At 47.2% G+C, this 23,016-nt stretch overlaps 1 protein-coding gene across 3 annotated transcripts in view; it reads right to left on the bottom strand.

The window, feature by feature from the left end:
* Nucleotides 1–23,016, bottom strand: part of GNB1L (G protein subunit beta 1 like) — a 159,125-nt gene that overhangs the window by 22,135 nt on the left and 113,974 nt on the right. For all 3 annotated transcript variants that reach the window (XM_043975344.1, XM_043975342.1, XM_043975345.1), the window contains exons 5-6: nt 20,785–20,950; nt 3,380–3,478 (exon numbers count right to left, since the gene is read on the bottom strand). In XM_043975344.1, coding sequence (XP_043831279.1) covers nt 3,380–3,478; nt 20,785–20,950 — 265 coding nt within the window. The remainder of the gene's footprint in view (nt 1–3,379; nt 3,479–20,784; nt 20,951–23,016) is intronic.

Genomic DNA, 23,016 nt, shown 5'->3' with positions numbered 1-23,016 from the left:
AAGAAAGGAGCTGAGCAGTGAAAGCAAAGCAGGGGAGCTGGAGTGAAGGAGAAAAGGAGTGAAAGTTGGAGAAACCTGGAGGGGAACTGGTCCAAGCAGCATACCCTCAGGCAAGAGGCTGTAACAGCCCTTATTATATTAAAAGCAGACAGGTTGTATAATTTGCATTTCTTTACTCTTATCTTTTACATTGATTTTTATAAATAAACTCTGCTTTGATTATTTAATTAAGAGGCTTCTTAATCATTTGCTTATCAATTTGGGAGTGGAGCAGTGTGGAGAAATTTTTAAAAGGCCCTAACAGATTAATTTAGGAAATTAATAGCAATCAGATAGCCAGCCAGTCAAACATCCACAGATTAGGCCCACAAGTCAGTTAAAATATTCTTACTTTTGAATGGCGACTTATGGCCCAATTATAATTTTTCTAAAGTTATAATTTTTCAGCTATAGATATAATTTTTCATATAAGCACAGTTATATAATTTTTCAGATTACTTATAGTTAGATTTTTTTTTTTTACACTTTCAAAACCTGGAGGTGTAAATTGACAGAAACCGTTAAGTCACTACTACTTTAAGCACAGTCCATAGCTTTCTCCTCAATCCTCCCATTTTGGCAACAGAGCTTTTCTGTGGAAGGCAGTGATCCTCAGCCCTTCTCAGCTGGACCATGAAGATGCCAGCCAGCTCTTTGGAGGCAGGACTGCAGGAGATCCGCAGTAATTGTCCGGGGCTCCTAGAAGGCCTTTGCTTCTGGGCCAACTCCTCCCCTGGGCTTGGCAGTAACTGGAGAAAGTGCACCTAGTCCTGTCAGCTCTGGCACTTCCCCTTGATGACATATACCCATCTCCTACAGGGTTCTGCTTGGATTTTTTTTTTTTTTTTGCAGGGCAGTTGGGGTTAAGTGACTTGTCCAGGGTCACACAGCTAGTAAGTGTTAAGTGTCTGAGGCCAGATTTGAACTCAGGTCCTCCTGACTCCAGGGCCGGTGCTCTATCCACTGCGCCACCTAGCTGCCCCATCCATCCATCCATTTTTAATACCGGTACCACTGGGTTTGCTTTGCAGGAGTGGAAGGGAACCATGCTAACAACATGCCTGGGTGGCATCTTCTTCCAGAGGAATCTGAGGGAAACATGCAGGTGACTGGGCCCATGCGGCCAGCAGAGGCAGGACAGGAGCGGAGCTCTCCTTGGCCTGAAGCTGGAGGATAAAGGGAGAAGCCGGCTGTCTGGGTCAGTCCGCACAGAGACCCAACACCACAGGTCCCAGGTTTTTAACCTCAGCACCTACTTCCATCCCTCAGACGGGTGTGATCCCTAACCCAGCCAAGGCGGCCACACTCCTCAATGGGCTATACAGAAAGGAGACTGGAGGAGGGGGAGGGGGAGGGATTCAGGGCCAGCTCAAGTCTGGCAGGAGGGTCAGAGTGGAGCGTTCAGGTTCTTGCCCACAGACCCCGAGGTCTAGATAGATGCTTGTTGTGGAATTCCAGGCCTTGTCCCCATGAGGTGTTTTTGCCAATCTGCCCAAGGCAGTCTCATGACATTTCTTTTTCTTTTCTTTTCCTTTTTTTTTTTTTTTGCGGGGCAATGAGGGTTAAGTGACTTGCTTAGGGTCACACAGCTAGTAAGTGTCAAGCGTCTGAGGCCATATTTGAATCCAGGGCTGGTGCTTTCTCCACTGCGCCACCTCGCTGCCCCATATAATCTGGGGGAAGATTGAGAGTTCTCTCCTTTTTTTTTTTTCTTATGACATTTCTGCAGATGAGATGGAGAGACATGGGCTGCACACCAGTGCAGCAACGTGGCTTCAGAACTAGCTGAACAGTCACACTGCAGGGCCGATCGATGGACTCCTCAACGTGGAGGGAAGTCTCCAGCAGCATGCCACAGGGCTCTTTCCCTCCTTGGCCCTACTTTAGACTCTATCATGAGCGAAGACCAGGCTGGCGTGTCAGATGACCTGAAGCCAGGATAGCTCATTCTCTGGATTGACAACAGAGCTGTGACCCCCCAAATACCCGTACGGGCTAGAATGCTGGTGTAACTAACAAGATGAAACTCTGAGGGTGAGCCTAAAGTGCCGGGCACAGATGCACAAGTGGGGAGGCCTGGCTCGGGCACCTCCAGGGATTTAAGGGTCTGTGAGCTGTGCAAGAGCTACAGCTGCATGAAGACAAGCGGGCTCAGAACAGAGGACAAGGCTGTTCTGCTGACCAAGGCCACAGGCAGCACAAGGCTCCGCTCCGGGCGCCACCAGTGAGGAGACACACGGAAGAGCAGTTGAGAGAAAGCCACAGGCTCACACCATGTTTGCATTTGCCAAAGTATCTGAAGACGTTTCACATGTAAAGGAAGAGACTGGGGACTTGGCTTGAAATGCTGGGGGACAGCTGTGCCGAGGAGACTGGACTTGTTCTGTACACCTGTGGGAGGGGCTTTGAGAGGAACTGTGACCAAGAATGGGAGGCACCCCATATAGGCAGACTGCTTCCTGTCACTGAGAGCATGTAAGGAGGGGGATGGCTAGTTCTTGGTGATTGGAGTAAAGGGGATTCATGCCCTCTGGCCTTCTGGGATTCTAGGCTGCCTCTGGCCCCACCTCTAACAGGGTGGGTGAGAGGAGTGGTACCACAGCTCTTTGTGGGTGTGAGTTATTGCTATTCGGACAGGAGAGAGAAGCATCTTTATTATTAGTAAGCTCAGCAAAGCATGCACTGCACTGACACTTCGAAGACTCCTAAACTCCCCAGAAGGCCCAAGCATATCTGGAGGGAAGACTGACGTGTCAGCCCTTCGCTCCTGGACCAGAGAAAAGTAACAAAAATTAATCCTCAAGAAAAAACAAGAGGAAGATTTGTTCTCAGCAATTACTCAGCACTTTTCAACTTAGAAGAGGCCTGTGTCCATGTGCCCACTATCTGGGCAACGCAGCCCAAAGTCCAACCTGACTCGTGACCTAAGGGAGCTGCGGGAGGCGGGTGCCCTAAATGGCCAGGGTGCCGCTTTCCCCTTCCCTTCACGGGTAACAGCCCAAGGGGTGCCCTCAGGAGCCACAAGGCACTGACTGACATCTTGGCTAGGGATCCTTTGTTGACGGCCAAAGCAAAGCTGAGTCCCCACCCAGCCAGGGGCGACAGAACCTCTCCAGTTATTTACAATACATCACGTGCCTTCCAATAAAGTGCAGGGAGTGACCCCAGGGATCTGAAGACTGCCTGAGGTGTGGGGTGTGTGTTCTCGGAGGGAATGATGACTCGGTGGGCTTGCTAATAAAGCAAGGCCTGCATGAAGCCTGGCTTCTGCACAGCCTCTGCCCAGGACTGACTCAGAGGCAAGGGTTTCACAATAAGCGAATGCGGTTGTGTTTCTTACCTTCCACAGCTCCAGGCACATGGGCATGCCTGCTTTGGCACCGGCCTCTGGCTTCAAGGTACAGACTGACGTCTTGGATGGCATGTCCAAAACCTGAACCTGACAGTGAGAAAACAAGCTGATTTGGGCCAGCTCCAAGTTATAGTCTTTGCTGTACAAACAAGAGACTTTTTAAGGTGATTAGTGAATGTTGGTGCAGGCTCCTTTTTATTCACTGGAAAGAACCCTGGAAGTGAGTCTTTTAATTAGGCCGAACGAGGCTCTTGGAGCCCTTGCATAACTCAGGCCCATAAGCCACTATCACTGGCCCGGCCTTACTCCTCCTTGGGCACTGCACCGGCCCCTGAGAGCACGGATGTACATCCCACTGGCTCAGCCCCATATCAGTCCTACGTCCAGTTTTGAGATGGTCCAGGCCTCTGGCTCCCTTCTCCCAGCTTCCAGCTGACTGCCCCATGACACTGATGCACGGCCTCTCCGTGCAGTGACCGGTGGGCAAAGCCCCAATACACCCAGCCTATTCCTTACCAGAAGGTCTAGTTAAAAAGGGGAGGTTGGCCCAGTGATGTCTGCAGGGCCAGAATCCTTGTCACTGCCTGTGGTTAGGCTGTGCTGCCACCAAATGCCTGCATTAGGACCTTTGGGTTCAAATAATCAGGCTTCTCAGATTAATGGAGTGGATTTCTCCCCCTCAGATATGCATTTTTTAATGAAAGTAAGTTTTATTGTTTTTTCTAAAAAACCCATTTAAGCATGTATATATGTGTGTGAGCATATACATACACACGGCATTCAATCATTATCTATGTATCCAGCTGGCTAGCCGGCTAACCTGAAGCCCTGGATCTCAGCTTCGGAGGTGAGCGCCAATGCCATCTAATACCACCTGGAACTGAGCCAGCATCCATGCCCTCCACAACCCCCCAGAGTGGCTGGGCAGCCTTGGCTTGGAGGGAGGGGCAGCCAGAAGCAGCCTCTCTCCACTCCCTTCACCTCCAACCTAAATTAGCCCTCACCATGTCTGCCCATGGCCTTGAGTTGTGTGCGACGGGGTCGCGTGGCCCGCGTCGCCTCCCTTTTCTACCCATGTGACAGTTGGCCAAACAGGAGGGCGCACTCTCAGGCCTCCTCTAGGCTTTCTCCTTTCCCAACAGCATAAACCCGAGGTCTTTCATGGTTCTGCTTGCCCGTCCCCAGATGAAGGCCACAGAGCGACACTGCCTGCCTAGTGACCCTTCGCCTCTGCCTCAGTTTCCTCATCTGTAAAATGGAGATGATTATAAGGGTGGTTGTGAAGAAAAAGTGAGTTCATATTTGTAAAGCTGCGCATGACTGGAGGCTGCCTCTTGCGGCCCTGGAGACCGAATCAGAGGACTTGGGTTTGAATCCTGCCTGCCCCCACCTTCCCCTCTCCAGGACTTGGAGGGGCTGGACTCGCTTTTAAGTCCCTTCCAGCTGTGGGTCTATAACCCCAAGACTCTGCAGCCGGCCAGGGCCCCAGAGAGCCCTCCAGATGGGGTCTCACACCTCGCTGTGCATCAGCTCATCTGCGTCTTCTCAAGTTTCCCCAGAACCTTTCCTTCTGTCCTCTCCTGTGTGGCCGGTCCTCCGCCACATGCATCTGCTACTTCCCAGCTGAGGGGCTCCCTCTCGATGTCCACAAAAAGAACTGCCACAGATCATCTTGTCGTGGGGCCCTTGTCCTCTTTCTCTTGGGACCTGGCTCCAATCTGCCTTTCAGAACGGCTGGACCAGCTCCACCAATAGTGTACAATGTGCCCGTTTTCCCACAGCCCCTCCAGCATTTGTTATTTTCTATATTTGTCAACATTGCCAATCTGGAAACTAAAATTTGCATTAATTAACATTTCTCTAATCATTAGTGATTTGAGGCATTCTCCATTCTGGCTGCCCCTCACTCCAAGCCAAGGTAGGTGTCAAAGTGGTTAGAGCAATTCAAATCTGACCTCAGACATTTCCTGGCTATGTGAACCGTCAATCAGCCTCTGTTTTCTCAGTCTCCTCATCTGGAAAATGGGGATAATAACAGCACCTGCCTCTCAGGCTTGTTGTGAGGATCAAACGAGATAAATGCAAAGTGACTGCACCAGTGTTCAGTACACAGTAGGCACTATGTAAATGTTAGTGGCTGCTATTGCTGCTCAGATTTCTTCTTCAGATAACTGCCTGGTCATATTTTCGGCCATTTGTCTATTGGGAAATAGCTCTTATTCCTTTAGATTTAAGTCAGTTCTTTCTTATTATGCCTTAGAAATTAGATGCTTCTTAGAAAAACTAGCTGCAGAAATTTTCTCCCCCACTTACCGGTTCCTCTCTAATTTTAGTTGTACTGGTTTTATTTGTGCAAACCCTTTTTAATTTTAGATCATCCGAGTTGTCCATTTTATCTCGCTCCCTTGTTTGGTCATGAACTGTTTCCCTATCCATAGATCTGAAAGATAATTTCCTCCTAGCTCCTCTAATCTGTGTATGATGTCACCCTTCATATTGAAGTCATGTATCCAGGATTCTGGTGTGACCCACAGTTCTTAAAGCATCAGCCAAAAAATACAGGCTCCGGCAGGTCCTGAGAAACTGGCTTGGGAATGGTTTTTGTACCTAGCATGAGGAGCAGCCTAGTGCAGAGACGTTTATCGCCGGCCGGCTGTCCACTAAGATGTAGGGGGCTGTCACCTGTGGCAGTGGAGGGCCTGCCCACACTGAAGAAAGTGCTCAGGAAATACTAGCGCATGCAGCTTCCCCTTCCTCCTCAAAGCGGGCTGGTCAGTCTGCAGAGCAGGCTACTCTTCGTGTATCTCTGGTACATGTGGACCCAGACACACAGTGTGACTGCACCTCTAACGTCCTCCAACACGCCGGCTCTGGAGGGCGACTTGGAAGATTTACAGGATCACCGAACTGAGGGCACACCTGACAAATGATTGTTCAGCCTTTGCCTGAGACCCCCAAAGGAGAGGAAGCCCACTCCCAATCTGAGGCAGTCTTCCACATTGGGATGGGTCCTATTGTCAGGAGCCTGAACCGGCCTCTTGGCAGCTTCTTCCCTCCCACCTTTCGGTTCCCGCCCTCTGGGGCCAAGCTCAACAAGCCTGGGCTCTCCTCTCCAGGCCAGCCTCACATTCCAAACTCTGTTGCTCTCACTCAGCAACACGCCCCTCTCCCCTCCTGAGGTCCATGCTACCAAATCTGTCACCCACTCCCCTGTGGCAGCCTTGGGACTCCATCTAGGAAGGTTTTTTTTTCTTTTCTGGGGGGTGGGGTGGGGCAATGAGGGTTAAGTGACTTGCCCAGGGTCACACAGCTAGTAAGTGCCAAGTGTCTGAGGCCAGATTTGAACTCAGGTCCTCCTGAATCCAGGGCTGGTGCTCTATCCACTGCCCACCTAGCTGCCCCCTCCCCCCCATATAGCTGCCTCCTTTCCTTGTTCTTAATGCCTTCCTTGTCACCCACAAGCATGCCTGATCTTCCCCAGCCTCTAAAAACCCTTCCTAGACCCTTCGAGCTACCCTCCTGTCATTGCTCCCTTCTCCAGTCTTTGGGGTCTGGCTTCCAAGCGGTTCTCTTGAACCTGATCAACAGTCGATCCTACGTCTGAACTGTCAAATCCGGTGGCTGTTGCCCAGGGTCCTCAGTGGCATCCAGCACAGCTGCCCGGCCTCTCTTTCTGGGTTTGCCTCCTCCCCGCCTCGCTTCTCCTCGGTCACCCTCTCGTGTCTTGATGCTCTGGCCTCTGCCCTCCTCTTCCTCCACACACCCTCCTCTTCCCTTGGGTTCCCTGGTCATTTCTATGCTGATGTTTTGTGCTCCCTGCCCAAATCTCTCCAGAGCTATAGTCACAAATCAGTGACGGCCCATTGGACGCCTTGAACTGCATGTTGTAGATACATGCATCCCCCTAAGCCCTCTCCTCTTCTGAACTTCCTGACTGTCGTCCAAGGTCCTACCATCTCAGTGAGTCGGGCCTGCAGCCTCTGTTGTCCTCCTCTGATCAGTCGTCCAGCGGGCTTTTCTTCCACAGCATGCCCCTTCTCTACACTCACACAACCACTGTCAGCAAGGGGAGATTTTACTTGGGGTGTGAAGGAAGCCAGGGAGGTCGAGAGATGACCACGAGGAGGGAGGGAATCCGAGGGGTGGGGGACGGCCAGTGAAAATGCCCAGAGTTGGTCAAGAGTGCGCTTGTGCGGGGAGCAGCCAGGAGGCCAGTGTCACTGGACTCAGGGGAACGCGGGGGCTAGTGGTGAGGTCGGAAAGGTGAGGAGAAGCAAAGCCAGGAAGGGTTTGCGACACAATCAACAATGTTACGTTTGATCTTGGAGGTGACAGAGAGCAGTGGTATTGATTGGGGGAGGGGGCGGGGAAGGTTGGGTCTTTTGCTTTAGGATGAACTGGAGGGGGGGGACACTCGAGGCAGGCAGACACACCCCCCTCCAGCAGCTACTGCGACAGCCCAGATGTGAGTGGGGTGAGAGGGTCTGCAGCAGTGCCAGAGGAGAGAAGGGGGAGCACTGGAGACATTGGCCTTGGCAAGGGATGGGATGTGGAAGGAGAGAGCATGATACCCAGGCTGCAAGCCTGGGGGCTGGAGAGCTGGCGGCACCCTCAGCAGTGACATAAAAGTCCCAAAGAGGGGGTGTTTGGGAGAAAAGACAATGAGCGCAGCTACGGGACAGCCCCTTAGAGATCACCAACAGGCAGGTGGAGCTAACAGGATGGAGGGCAGGAGAAAGCTCAGGGCTGGATAAGCAGACCTGAGAATTATCAGCACAGAGATGGTAACTCAATCTATGGACTGAGACCACCGACTGAAAAAGTCTATATAGAGGAGAGCTCCGGACAGAGCCCTAAGGGACGCCTCTCTTAGAGGGCCTGACCTGAAGGAGGATCCAGCAAAGGAGACAGAGAAGGAGCCGTCAGGGAGGGAGCAGGAGAGCCAGGAGAGAGCCTGAACACCTAGAGAGAAGAAAGTCTCAAGGACTAGAGTGACCAATAGGGTCAAAGGCTGTAGAGAGAGGTCAAGGAGAATGAAGACTGAGAAAAGGCCATTGAATTGGACAGTTAAGAGATCACTGATAAGAGAAGAAAAAGAAATTAAACAATTAGAACAGGCAATGAGGAAACAAAACGATCACTCTGCAGATGATATGATGGTATACTTAGAGAATCCTTCAAAATCAGCTAAAAACCTATTTGAAATAATTAACAACTTTAGCAAAGTTGCAGGATATAAGATAAACCCACATAAATCATCTCTTTTCTAAATATTACCTACAAAGTCCAGCACCGAGAAAGAGAAATTCCATCTACAAGAACTGCAGACAACATAAAATACTCGGGAGTTTACCTGCCAAGACAAACCTAGGAATGAACACAAATTACAAAATGCTTTTCAAACAAATAAAGTCAGATCTTAACAAATGGAAAAATATCAACTGCTCATGGGTAGGTTGAGCCAATATAATAAAAATGGCAAATCTATCTAAATTAATTTGTTTATTCTGTGACATACCAAACTACCAAAAATTACTATACAGAACTAGAAAAAGTAAAGTCAAGAATACCAAGGGAATTAATGAACAAAATGTGAAGAAAGGTGGCCTAGCTATATGAGATTTCAAACTATATTGCAAAGCTGTAATTATCAAAACAATCTCATTCTGGCTAAGAAACAGAGTAAGGGATCAATAGAACAGAATAGGTACACAATAAATAGTAGTGAATGACCATAGTAATCTAGTGTTTGATAAACCCCCAAACCCCAGCTTTTGGGAGAAGAACTCACTATTTGGCAAAAATGCTGGAAGAACTAGAAAACAGCATGATAGAAACAAGGTATAGACCAACACCTTACACTGTATACCAAGATCAGGTCAAAAGAGGTACATGATTTAGACATAAAGGATGACACCATAAATAAATTAGAAGAGCAAGGAATAGTTTATCTTTCAGATCTGTGGAGAAAGGAAGAATTTATGACCAAACAATTTAGAAATAATACTAATAAACATTTTTATTTAAAGTTTTGAGTTCAAATTTTATCCCTCCTTCCCTCCCCTCTGCCTGATGGGGTAAACAATCAGATATAGGTTACACATGTGCAACTGTGCAAAGCATTACCATATGAGTCATTTTGTATAAGAAAACTGGAATAAAAGAAAACAAGTGAAAAATAGCCTGCTTCAGTTAGTTTGTGTTAATCAATATCCGTTCTTTCTTTGGAGGTGGATGGTATGTTTCATCAATAGTCCTTTGGGATTGTCCTGGATCATTGCATTGCTGAGAACAGTTAAGCCGTTTACAGTTCTTCATCAAACAATATTGCTGTCTCTGTACAACATTCTCCCAGTTCTGCTCACTTCATTATGTATCAGTTCATGCAAGTCTTTCCAGGCCTTTCTGAAGTCATCCTGCTTGTCATTTCTTAGAACACAATAATATTCCATCACCATCATATACCACAGCTTGTTTAGCCATTCCCCAGTTGATGAGCATTCCTCTGAATTCCAATTCTTAGCCACCACAAAACGAGCTGCTAGAAATATTTTTGTACAAATAGGTCTTTTTCTCTTTTGGGGGGATGTCTTTGGAATATAAACCTAGCAGTGGGATTGTTGGATCAAAGGGTAAGCACAATTTGGTAGACCTTTGGGCATAGTTCCAAACTGTTCTATAGAATGGTCAGATATGTTTACAACTCCACCAACAGTTTTCCCACATCCCCTTTGTGTAATTTAAGATTCTAAATGTGGATTCTAATCTGTTCCCCCAGTTTTGGAGGAAACTGACTAAAATCACTGATAAAACGAGTTTAGGTTTTTAAGGGTTTATTGGAAAATAGAAAGAAAAAGATTGAGAACAGAATTCCAACAGCCTGGCATTCCTATCTTTCCTCGAATTTCCTGTGAAGTCCTCTGCCGCCACCACCACCAAGTCAGGAACCCAAAAAAAAGCGAAAGAGCTCTCCAGGCAGGCTCCCTCTCCTCCTTCCTGTCTCCTCCCAGAAAATAGGAGGCTCCTCAAGTTGATTGGCTGGTAGCCTTGATAGACAGCACCCATGAGCAAACGTCATTTCCTGACGCCAAGGAAAAGCCACAATGCCTCTGAGGCATTTTCCTCATGGTGGAGCTTTCCCACAGCAAGTCTCCAGTAGGTGGCATCATTCCAATCATTACACCTTCAATATCCAATATAAAATGGATCATTTTGAATACTATTAAATTAAAAAGGTTTTGCACAATCAAAACCAATGCAACCAAGATTAGAAGGAAATCAGAAAGCTGGGAAAAATTTTTTTTTTACAGCAAGTGTCTCTGATTGATAAAGGCCTCATTTCTCAAATATATAAAGAACTGAGTCAAATGTATAAGAATACAAGCCATTCCCCAATTGACAAATTGTCAAAGGATATGAACAAGCAGTTTTCAGGTGAAGAAATCAAAGCTATTTATAGTCATATAAAAAGGTTTTTAATCACTATTAAAACCTCACTTTTAGAAAAACGCAAATCAAAACAACTCTGTGGTACCACCTCATACCTATCAAATTGGCTAATATGACAGAAAAGGAAAATGACAAATGTTGGAGAGGATGTGGGAAAATTGGGACACTAATACACCACTGGAATTATGAACTGATCCAGCCATTCTGGAGAGCAATATGGAGCTATACACAAAGGGCTATAATACTGTGCATGCCCTTTGACCCATTAATACCACTGCTAGGTCTGTATCCCAAAGAGATTTTTTAAAAAGGAGGGAAAGAGTGGGGCAGCTAGGTGGCGCAGTGGATAGAGTACTGGCCCTGGATTCAGGAGGACTTGAGTTCAAATCCGGCCTCAGACCCTTGACACTTACTAGCTATGTGACCCTGGGCAAGTCACTTAACCCCCATTGCCCCGCCTAAAAAAAAAAAAAAGGAGGGGAGGGGAAAGGACCTATTTGTATAAAAATATTTATGGCAACTCTTTTTGTGGTGGCAAAGAATTGGAAATGGAGGGGATGCCCATCAGTTGGGGAATGGCTAAACAAGCTGTGGTATGTGATTGTGATGGAATACTATTGTGCTGTAAGAAATATAGAGCAGGGGGCAGCTAGGTGGCGCAGTGGATAGAGCACCGGCCCTGGATTCAAGAGGACCTGAGTTCAAATCCAGCCTCAGCACTTGACACTTACTAGCTGTGTGACCCTGGGTAAGTCACTTAACCCCAATTGCCTCACCAAAACAACAACAACAACAAACCTCCCAAGACAATCTCAAAGGAATCATGATGAAAAATGCTGTCTATCTCCAGAGAAAGAACCGATGGAGTCTGAATGTAAATCAAAGTAGACTATTCTTCACTTTTTTTGTGTGGGACTTTTTTTTCCCACAATATGAGTAATAAGGAAATATGTATGTTTTGCATTACTACACATGTATAACCTATGCCAAATTGCTTGTCTCAGGGAAGGGAGGGAGAGAATTTGGGACTCAAAATTAAAAAAACTAAATGCTCAAAATTATTTTTACATGTAATTGGGGGGAAATATTCCTTTTTTTGTGAGGCAATTGGGGTTTAGTGACTTGACCAGGGTCACACAGCTAGTAAGTGTCAAGTGTCTGAGGCTGGATTTGAACTCAGATCCTCCTAACTCCAGGGCTGGTGCTCTATCCACTGCGCCCCCTAGCTGCCCCAGAAATATTACTTTTAAAAAAAGAGATCATTGGTAACTTTGGTGAGAGCTGTTTCAGTTGAATGATGGGGTTGGAAACTAGATGGCAGAGAGTTAAGATCAGATGAGAAGAGAGAAAGTAGTGGTGTTGAATGGAAATGTCCTTTTCGAGGTTAGTCACAGGAGGAGGAGAGATATTGGATAACAGCTGGTTGGGATGGATGGATAAAGGGAGGGCTTTCTGAGATGGGTGGGACTCAGCCAGGTCTGTGGGGAGCAGGGAAGCAGTTAGCAGACAGAGAGTGGAGGAAAGAGTGGGGATGATGGTGCGGAGAATTCTGGAGAACGTCTTTGTGGTTTTCTCCAGCTTTGTCCAGCAGCATTTAAGGAGGTCCAGGCAATGGATGGCGGGAGTAATCCAAGGCTGAGGCTTGGCAAGACACAGCTGGCAACAGGACAAATGGCAAGGGACTTAAGAAAAGAGGACAACGCAGAGGTGAACTGGTTCACCAAGGATAAGGAAGGGGCCAGAAGTCAAGGTGAGGAGGAAGAATAAGGTGTGTGGCTGCGAGGCAGAGGGGAAGGCAGAATGATGACAGACTGTGATCAATAAGGCAATTTCAGAGTTCACACACATGGAAGTGGTGCAAGGCCAAAAGCCTGGCTGTCTCTGTGTGCCGCTGAGCTCCGCTGGAGGGGAGATCATGGGAAATGAATAAGCTGAGGAACTGGGAGGTTGGGGTGTTTGAAGTAGTGTTAAATTCATATTGAAGTCCCATAGTGTGAGGGCAGAAGTCAGGGAGGAAAGAAAGAGTGGCACTGACCTTACTGAGGAAGAAGGGTATGTGCTGGAGGTCTATGGACAGCAACTACCAGAATTCTGATTGGGTGGGAGGCATGGATTGAGAGAATCTCAAAGGAAGAGTGATGGAGAAGAAAGAAGAAAGGACCTGGAAGTAGCAATGGGGAGCAAGGAATATCCCTGGTAGTGTTGTTTATTTTATTTTCCAATGACATGTGAAGGTTGTTTTCAACATTTGCTTTTATAAGATTTTGAGTTTCAAATTTTTCTCCCTCCCCTCTCCCCAAGACAGCAAGCAATCAGACATAGGTTATATATGTACAATTGTGTTATACGTATTTCCACATTAGTCATGTTGCAAAAGAAAAATCAGAACAAAAGAGGAAAAACCACAAGAAAGAAATAACAATAACAACAAATAAAGTGAAAATATTACATTACTATCTGCATTCAGACTCCATCATTCTTTTTCTGGATGTGGAGAGCATTTTCCATCATAAGTAAGCAAGGAATATTCGACCTGCCCCACATGGGCTGATGAGTCTGGGAGGAGGAGTCTAAGTTCAGCCTGAATCTCTCTCCTGACTCCTCTTGCATCTTCAGTTGCCTCCTGGATGTCTCTTAGACATCCTAGATCCAGTATGTCTTTTCCCCAAACCCTCCTCTCTTCCTAATTTTCTTCTTTTTTTTTTTTGGTGAGGCAATTGGGGTTAAGTGACTTGCCCAGGGTCACACAGCTAGTCAAGGGTCTGAGGCTGGATTTGAACTCAGGTCCTTCTGAATCTAGGGCTGGTGCTCTATCCACTGCGCCACCTAGCTGCACCCCTAATTTTCTTATTACTGTGGAAGGTACTGCCACCTTCTCAGTCACTAGATTCCTTAGTTACAACCTAGGGGTTCATCTTCAATGCCTTGCAGCCTCTCTCACTGCCCATGTGTCCAATCAGGTGCCAAATCCTGGTGAGTCTGCCTTTCTAACACCTCTGGTAAGTGCTCTTCCTCTCCTCTGACGCTGCCCCCACCCAGGTTCAGGCGCTCATCACCTCACGCCGTGACAACTGTAAGAGCCTTTGGTTGGTGTCCTGTCTCCCCTCTACAATCCATCCTACACTCAACTATTAGAGTGACCTTCCTAAAGCGCAGGTGGGAGCTCCAGGGGCTCCCTACAACCTCCAGGATGAAACATATAATCCCCTGTTGGACCCTCAGCACCCTTCCCAGTGCGGCCCCTTTGGAGCTTCCTTACACCCCACTCCGACCTCTTCTCATCTAGTGACATGAGCTCCCGGCTCCTCCTCCAGAGCCTGACTCTGGGCCCTTTCTCTGGCTGTCCCCAGTGCCCTCTTCTCTCGATGTCCTAATTTCCCAGCTTCCTTTGAGTTCTGGCCAATCCCCACCTGCTGCACCAAGCCTTTCCTGCTTTCTCAATGCCGGCGCCTTCCCCATACTGCTGACCATCTCCAATTTCTCCTGTGTTTACTGTGTCTGTACCGTGAGCTGTTTACACGTTGTCTCTCCCATCAGTCTGTGATCTCCTTGAGAGCACGGGCTGCCTTTTGCCTTGTTTTGTGTACCCAGCACTTAGCGAAGTGCCCAGCACATAGTAGGTGCTTCATCCCTGACCAGGTGGACTCACAAGTGAATTCTACTGAACATTTAAAGAACAATGAATCCCAATACTAGGTAAATTGTTTGAGAAAATAAGCAAAGAAGGAGCCCTACCAAATTCCTTTTAGGAGACAAATATGGTGCTAATACCCAAACCAAGAAGAGCCCAAACAGTCTTCTCTGCCACTACTCCCCTTTCCATGCTGAATACTCCAAGATACTCCCTGAACCCCCTTTATCACCTCCAAGCCTTTGCTAATATCTCTTGGAACAGGAGGAGAACCAACAGTTCTTGTAGAGGGAGGAGCTGAGCTCAGTCTCAGAAGGCGGGGGGCGGGGGGGGGGGAAGGAAGTCCTTTTAGGCGGAGGACACGGCACGAGCAGGAGGTGGGTAGGCCAACACATCCCCCAACTCAAGGTTCCTAAAGGGGATTCACTGGAGCAAGGGCTGGAAAGGCAGGTGGAATGGAGCCAGACTGGACCTGGAGAGGGGCCTGGATGCCAGGCAAAGGGTGTCTGGACTTTGTCCTAGAGCTGAGGCGAAGCTTTTGAGCTTGGAAGTGATGCTGCTCAAGTACTTTTAATGAAACATTAACCGAGGGCAGATGGACCTACTGCAAGGTGTGTTCAGTGGCTGCAGTAAGAGGCGGTGAGGATCTGAGCAAAGGTGGCAGCTGTGGCGATAGAATAGAGGAGGTGTTGTCAAGGACCTGGGGACCGGCGGGTGCAAAGAGGGGCTGGCAGACCGGAAGGAACAGGTGGCACATCAACAGAGGAGGCGGTTGGAGGATTTTCATTTATTTATTTATTTTTAGTGAGGCAATTGGGGTTAAGTGACTTGCCCAGGGTCACACAGCTAGTAAGTGTTAAGTGTCTGAGGCTGGATTTGAACTCAGGTCCTCCTGACTCCAGGGCTGGTACTTTATCTACTGTGCCACCTAGCTGCCCCCTGGTTGGATGATTTTTGATGGGGAAGGGAGGGGAGGTGAGCAATGGTCCAGGATGTAGTAGGTGACCTTCGATATCTTAACAAACTCTAAGCTTAGAATGACAGACTTGGTTGGAAAGCCCTGAGTTCAGGTTCTTAGGAACTGTAACACTGGGCAAGTCCCTTAATGTCTGTGGACTCTCGTTTCCTCCTTTCTAAAGTATGGGGAGTGGGCTCAGCGACCTCCAAAGTCCCTTCCAGCTCTAACTCCAGGATCCTATGATGTGGAGATTAAAAAACGACACGGGCCCTTCTCTGAAGGAGCTTAACTGAGGGCACAGTTTGGGGAGGAAGAGAGGGAGCCAGGCCAAGCAAAAGCCATGAGAAGTGAGTCACTTCTGAGCTTGAGAGGCCTGTGCGGGTCCAGGACAGGACGGACCGCAGAGCTGTGAAGGGAAGTGATTTGAAATAAGGCTGAGAAGATGGGCTGGACTGGGGAGGGCCTTCCATGTCAGGCTGCGGCCTTGGACCTTCTGGAAAATAGGCAGTCACTTGGGTTTACTGTTTAATGAGGGGAGGGACATGGTGCCTGTAGATCGGCCTTTTAAAAAAACAGAGAAGAGACTTCAGGCAGAAGACCAATGAAGAAGAATTAAGAGAAACACTACACATGAACCGATCCAGAGTAAAGGACGAATAACCAGGAAAACGATTCACACCACGACTCCAGCACTGCATATGGAATGACCCCCACAACCAAAAGGGATGCTCCAATTAGACTACTCAAGCTTGGCCCCAGAGAAAACACTACTTCTGTGTAGAGGTGGGGGACTATGGGTGCAGAACATGGCATATACTGTCAGATACAGCTGCTGGGTTATCATTTGGGAGAACATATATAAAGAGCTTTGGAAACCTTAAAGCACTTTATAAATGCCAGGTTTTACTGTCAATATTATTAGTTTTACTGAACTGCTTTTCTCTCTCCTTTTAAAATCTTTGATTTTATGGGGCTGAGTGGCTGCAGGGTAGGGGTATAGGCAGAGATACATTCAGAAATGATGGTGAAGTAAAATCAAAAGACATTTTTTAAAAAATCTGACTTTTTAAAAAGAGGAAATATAAAAGAGAAATGATACAAATGGAAATGAATACCGTTCTCCGGAATGGTCCCGGGAGGAGGGGGCCCCATGGCAGCCCAGGTACTGTAAGACTCTGGACAAGTCCCACTCTGCACCTCAGTTCACGTCAGTAAACAGATCTAAGCCTCTGTGTAATAGTGAACCCCCGGGGTTGTGAGGCAAAGCCGTTGGAAACCTTCAAGTGATCAGCAAAGCAGGTTATCAATATGAAGAGCAGAGAAGCAGCACGCCGGCCCCACCAGGCCCAGTGTGGTCAGAGCAGCCCCTTCTTCCAAAGTCAACCCACATTTCCAGTAGGAAGGAGCAGGAGGCTACGGGAGGAAGGAGGGAGCTGTGGCCACCAAGCCTCTGAACCAAACACTGCTTCACAAAATCTGACAACCATAACTTAAGCCTCCATGCTATGTGTTTATATTGGTTTTTCTTAATAGGAAAAAGATTTTGCTTTTGCCTGGGGTTCCTCGTGTTCTTGGGTGGCTGGAGCAGGCCCGGAAGAAACACACCCTTTTTTTTTTTTCTTTTTTACATTAATAAGGCTTTTAACATGTTTTTGGCAAATTGGCAAGCAGAATGTGTGCAGTTCGTAATTGGTGATTTAAATGCAATCATGAACAAATAAATGCCTGTTCCTATCTCATTATTTACGAACCAAACCTGCTTCAAGACAAAATTACTCTTCTTGGGAAGGAGCCAAGTATAAACACATCTGAAGTCTTCATTTTCATCATAAGCCACCAGTGTATGAGGTCCCACAGAACCTGCCTCTTGGGGGTTCTCTGTCATAAAAATTCTTAGGGGAATTTACGGGATCTGATGATCTCTTCTTCCCGCAGAGCTGCTGCCCACCTCAGGAGCTGGAAAACCCATGTCAATTTTTGAAATTCCACATATGGCGGTAAAAGTGATGGACACTCTGGGAAGGAGGGCCTTTCTAAGCAAAGAAGGGAGTCTTTTCTCACAAATGTAAACTGTTCCACATGCTTACCCATCTTCCTCCTTTCTCGGGCTCCTTCTGCCACCTGTGCCCCTGGTTCCCTCCCTGTTCTCTGCCAGGGACTTGCTCCATCAGAGATCCTGACCACTCTGAACACAGTAGCCTTTATTTCTGCTTCTTTCACTCCAGAAATCTGGCTTCTGAACCACCTACTCCAGAGACACTGTTCCTTCTCCCTGCGGTCACCGGGAACCCCCAAATCACCAAATCCAATGGTATCCATGGGCCCTTCCACTTAGGTTCTGGTGCTGGCAGAGTAGAAGAAGAGGAGGCTGTTCTCAGACCATCTAGAAACACAGGCTTAGCCGCTGGCACTCTGAACGTGCCAAGGATGGGACACACTACTGGGGGGGGCTGAGCTCTCTCAAGCTTGAGAAGCTTGTTATAAATCAAAGGAAGCTATGGCTAGATGGAGGCTGGCTCACAGGGTCTCATTGGAGAGGTAAATAAAGGCACTGGCAGAGTTGGTTTAAATGTGCCTACAAAGGGGAAAAAGGACCATTATTTCATAGGCCATGGGGTCATCCATCTTGTTTGGGGTAGCACTCCTGGGAAGCACCCCTGAAATGGCTACCAGGAAAATGATTGCAGTGAATGTGCTGCCATTTGTTGCCAAGGGGGGAAAATTCTATATAGAACTCAGTGAGATAAGCACACAGGGTGGACGAAAGTAAGGATGACAAAAAAATAGGCTGGGAAATGTTGTTTAGGAAGGTAAAATGCCCCTCCCCCCTCCCCTAGGGGATCTAGGTGGTGAATGAAGGAGAAGTTGTCAGACAAGGTTGCTGGGTTTTGCTTTGTTTTGCATAACTATACTTTACAACAAGGGAAGGATTACTGGAAAGTGTCAGCAATGGGAAAAAGCTCTCAATAAAACAGGAATGAGAGAGGCTAAATGACTGCAGACTACCGGGAGGCCCTGAGCCAGATATCCAGAAAACAACCCGGAGGTACTGGACGTGGCAAACACCAAATGACCCCCCCTCGTGAAGCCAGTTCAGTTGCAACAAGGAGGAAGCCACTTCGCTGGTGTAAATTAGTTGCCATGACTGAGAAGGTCTGAGAAGCTCCGTTAAGAAACACTGGGCCTCCTTGCCAATCAGAGAGCTACAGCAGCCAAGAGCAACAGCAGGGTGTAATATAAACTTGTTTGTAAATCCCTTCAGCAAAGGCTGGTGGAAGATTATGAACGAAGCAGGGAAGCAAAGTTGAAAGGAAACTTGGCAGGAGACTCAAGTAAGGAAAGCTATCTGGAAGATAACAAACAGAAGGAAAAGAGGAAAGATCTGCCAAAGGGACCATCAAGGACTGAGGAGGCCCCACACTGGGATTCTACAGTCAGACCCAATTGTCTTCAGTAGGTGGAAAGGGTGAGAACAGAAGAAAACTGAGATGGGCAAAAGTGCTGGACTAGACCAGGAACGTACAGAAAGATGTCCACTTGGAAACGACACAACTGGGAGAACACTGAGGAGTGATTCTCATGGTGTCTGGAAGAGAAGAACCAAGTGTGGAAAACCCTCAAATTTCATTACTACCAAAAAAGAAGGTGTGGGAGAAAATATGCACCCATTGCCTAATTCCCCATCCATGTACCATTAAAAATTTTTTTTAAAATTATAAACATTTTCATTTAAAGTTTTGAGTCCCAAATTTGATCCCTCCTCCTTTCCTCTCTCTCTCCCCTCCCCTCCCTGAGGCGGTTAGCAATCAGACATGGGTTATAATGTAAAACATTTCCATATTAGTCCTTTTGTATAAGAAAACTTGAATAAAAGAAAAAAATGAAAGCAAGTGAAAAATCCATGCTGCAGTGTTCAATCAAGATTAGTGCTTTCTTTGGAGATGCATAGTGTGTTTCATCATCAGTCCTTTGGGACTGTCTTGGCTCACTGCATTGCTGAGAAGAGTTAAGTCATTCATTCACAGTTCTTCACAATAATATTTCATCACAATCATGTACCACAGCTTGTTTAGCCATGCCCCAATGGATGGGCATTTCTTTGTTTTCCAATTCTGAGCCACCACAAAAAGAGCTGCTAGAAATATTTTGGTACAAATAGATATTTTTCTCTTTTTGGGGATGTCTCTGGAATATAAACCTAGCAGTGGCATTGCTGGATCAAAGGGTATGCACAGTTCTATAGCCCTTTGGACATGGTTCCAAATTGCTCTCCAGAATGGTTGGATCTTTTCACGACTCCACTAACAATGGATTAGCGTGCCAGCTTTCCCACATCCCCTCTAACATCCACCATTTTCCTTTTTTGTTCTATTTGCCACTCTGATAAGTGTGAGGTGATATCTCAGACAGAAGGATCTATTTCCTTTCTGGACTGGGAGGTCAGCAGAATGCTGCATCTTATCCATTGCAGTGGGCCCCCAGACATCAGGGAGAGAATGACAGCAGGAGGGCCACTTCTAGAGACCATCTCTGTCTGTGCGCCACAGATACAGGGTGAGAACCAGAGCCCGTGCTCACAAGTGGGAGGAGCCCCTCCTGCGGATCATTCCTTTTTTTAGTGTCACATGAGCCTTTCATGCAGGCGTCACCCCCATTTCCGAGATGAAGAAACGGAGGCTGAGAGGAGTTAGGTGACCCTGCGTGGTCCCAGAGCTAGTGTCAGAAGCAGGAGCCTGAGCTTGCTTTCTGGCTTCCTAAGCCAGGGGGCTTTGCTCGAGCTGAGCTGGATTTTAGCCCAGAAGCCAGAGATGGTTCAATGGCAACATATCAGGGGGTCTCCAGGAGAGGGCTTTGGGGATCTTTATAAATGATTTGCACAAAACCAGGTGGCATGCTTGTCCAATCTGCATGGACGCAAACCTGGGAAAGACAGCCTAACTCTTTAGATGGCAAAGTCAGAATCTAAAATGACCAAGATAAGCTAGAATACTGGGCCCAATCTCAATAGGATGCAATTGGATCGGGATAAATGGAGAGTCTTACACTTGGGTTCAGAAAAACGCCATGCCAGATGAGCAATACAAGGCTAGGCATCATTCATATAAAAAAAAACCCTGGGAGTCTCAATGGACTGCAGACTCAATCCCAGCTGAAAATAGGGGCCGATGAGCACTCAGTAGAGAACGGAGGAGAGCCTTGGGCTCCACCTGGCACCTCCTGCTTGCACAGGGTTCCTCTTGAAAGTGGAATCTTCTCTGCAGCGAGGGCCTGATGGGGCCTGACCTTTGGAATGGCCAGAAAGACTTCAAAGATTCCAGCTTCCCTCATGACAAAGTCACGGTCTGGGCTTCTTACCTCATCCATGCCCTTCCCCGGCACTGCCAGCAGCCAGCAGCCCTGGGTCCCTTCTGCGAGGATGGATCCTTTACAGAAGCCCACGCTGTCCAGGGACAGGGAATCCACCGGGGCATTTCTGCCCTCTGCAAGGTCCCACAGGCACAGCTTTAAGTCTCGGCCTTGGCTGTAAAATGAAAAAATACTTACATTGATGATTTATTTAAAATATGTATAGTATAGTACAGTACAATTCACTATCGTATAGTCCAGAGTAGTACAGTCTAGTACAGTTACAGTACAGTACAGTCTAGTACAGTAAGTCTAATATGGTACAGTAGAGTCTTGTATACTCTACTCCAGCATGGAATTTGGCCTTGAAGGTTCAGAAATCTCTATCATCTGAAAGGGCCACATCCCATTATAAATCTGATGCTGGTCACACTTCACTTTTCCATGGGCTTTATGGTTGACAAAGTGCGTTCCTCACAAAAACTTGGTGACATATGAAGTCCATGCATTATTATTCCCATTTACAGAAGAGGAAATTGAGGTTCAGAGAAGAGATCTCAATTGCCCAAAAGGTGCAGAGCTAAAAAATGGATTCAAATTCAGGTGAATGAACAGCTTTGAGATTTGCTTAACAATAGCAAAGGAAAAAGGACTTAGATGTCCAAAAATATTTCTAAATGATTGTGACAGGATACCACGGTGCTGTAAGAAGTGATGAGGGAGATGGTGTCAGAAAAACCTGGGAAGACTCATATGAACTGATGCAAAGTGAAGTAAACAGAACCAGGAGGCCATTGTACACAGTAAGAGCAATACTGCATGATGGTCAACTGTGAGTGGCTTGGCTACTCTGATCAACGTGACCAACCAAAGGACTCAAAATGAAACACACTCTACCTTGAGATAGAGAAGTGATGGATTTAAAGGGCAATCTGAAGCATATTTTTTCCTTTCTTTTTTTTTTTTTTTTTTTGCTTTGGGGTGGGGGTGGGAATAGCTAATATAGATATTTGTTTTAAATTAACAAGTCTCTGGGCTTTAAAAAAAAAATCTGCACCGTGAGTCCATCCGCTCCCTCTCTAGAGGTGGGTGGCACGCCCCATCATGAGCCCTCTGGAACTGAGGCTGGTCATTATATTGATCAGAGGTCCCAAACCTTTGAAAGTTGTTTGTCTTTACAATCTTGTCATTACATAAATTATAAACAAGGACTATTATAAAGGACCCTAGTGAGGGGAATCCCTCTGCACTATCTCCCAAGAACAGGTCTTACAAAATTCGACTTCTCTGTCATGAGGAGTAACTCCTTGATTTTAAAGAAGAAACTGAGGCCCGGAGCCTCCCCACCGGCCACTGCCTCCCTCTGAGGGTCGCTATATGAAGAAGGATAGACTGAAGTTCAAGGAAACCAATTAGGGGAGCCCAGGCAAGGCAATGAGGTCCTGAAGCTGGGTCATGACCAAGTGGGAAGTCTGACAGAGGGAAAGCATGGGATCCATTTATGTTAAATTTGAAATGTTTGGGGGGACGTCCGGCCTGTGGGCCTGGAGCTCAGCAGCTCATATCTATCGCAGGGTGGGGGAGATGACCCTTAAAGCCATGAGCCGGAGGTCTGGCTCTGATCCTTAGCTTCCTTATCTATAAAACGGGGTTACTGATACTTGTCCCTGGCAGAACAAATACCAGACTTGTCAAAAGAACGCGTGGGCTCGCTGCCCAGCCGTCCTTGCCCTCATCGATGGGTGACCTCGGTAAATCACTTTCCCTCTGTGTACCTCGCTTTCCTCATTCTAAAAACAGAGATAACAGACTCATAGACCATCAGGGCAGGAAGGGATTGCAGAGATCACCCGGGGCTGACTCTCTAGATTAAATATTTTTTATTACATTTTTTCAGTTAACAAGCATTTACTCCTCTCCCTTACCCTTCCCTCCCCAACTGAAGAAGAAAAAAGACAAAAAATCTCTTATAACAGAGATGCACGGCCAAGCAAAACAAATCCCCCCACTGGCCTCGTCCAAAAACGTTCGTCTTGTTCTGTGTCTCAGATTCATCATTCTCTGTTGGGAGGAGCAGCCCCCTGATTCTAAGGGTGATGGCCCTGAGGCCCAGGGCTTCCGTGACTCTCCAGAGGTTGCTGGGAAGATGCAGTGAGATGACATCTATCAACCATGAAGAGTCACAGAAATGGAAGCTCCTCCTCTCTGATCCCAGGGCTCCCAGCATGACCCTCCTGTTCA

This window comes from Dromiciops gliroides, chromosome 1, assembly GCF_019393635.1.
Source record: "Dromiciops gliroides isolate mDroGli1 chromosome 1, mDroGli1.pri, whole genome shotgun sequence".
Taxonomy (NCBI): Eukaryota; Metazoa; Chordata; class Mammalia; order Microbiotheria; family Microbiotheriidae; genus Dromiciops; species Dromiciops gliroides.
The sequence above is the reverse complement of the archived record's forward strand: the minus strand, read 5'-3'. Positions and strand labels throughout refer to the sequence as shown.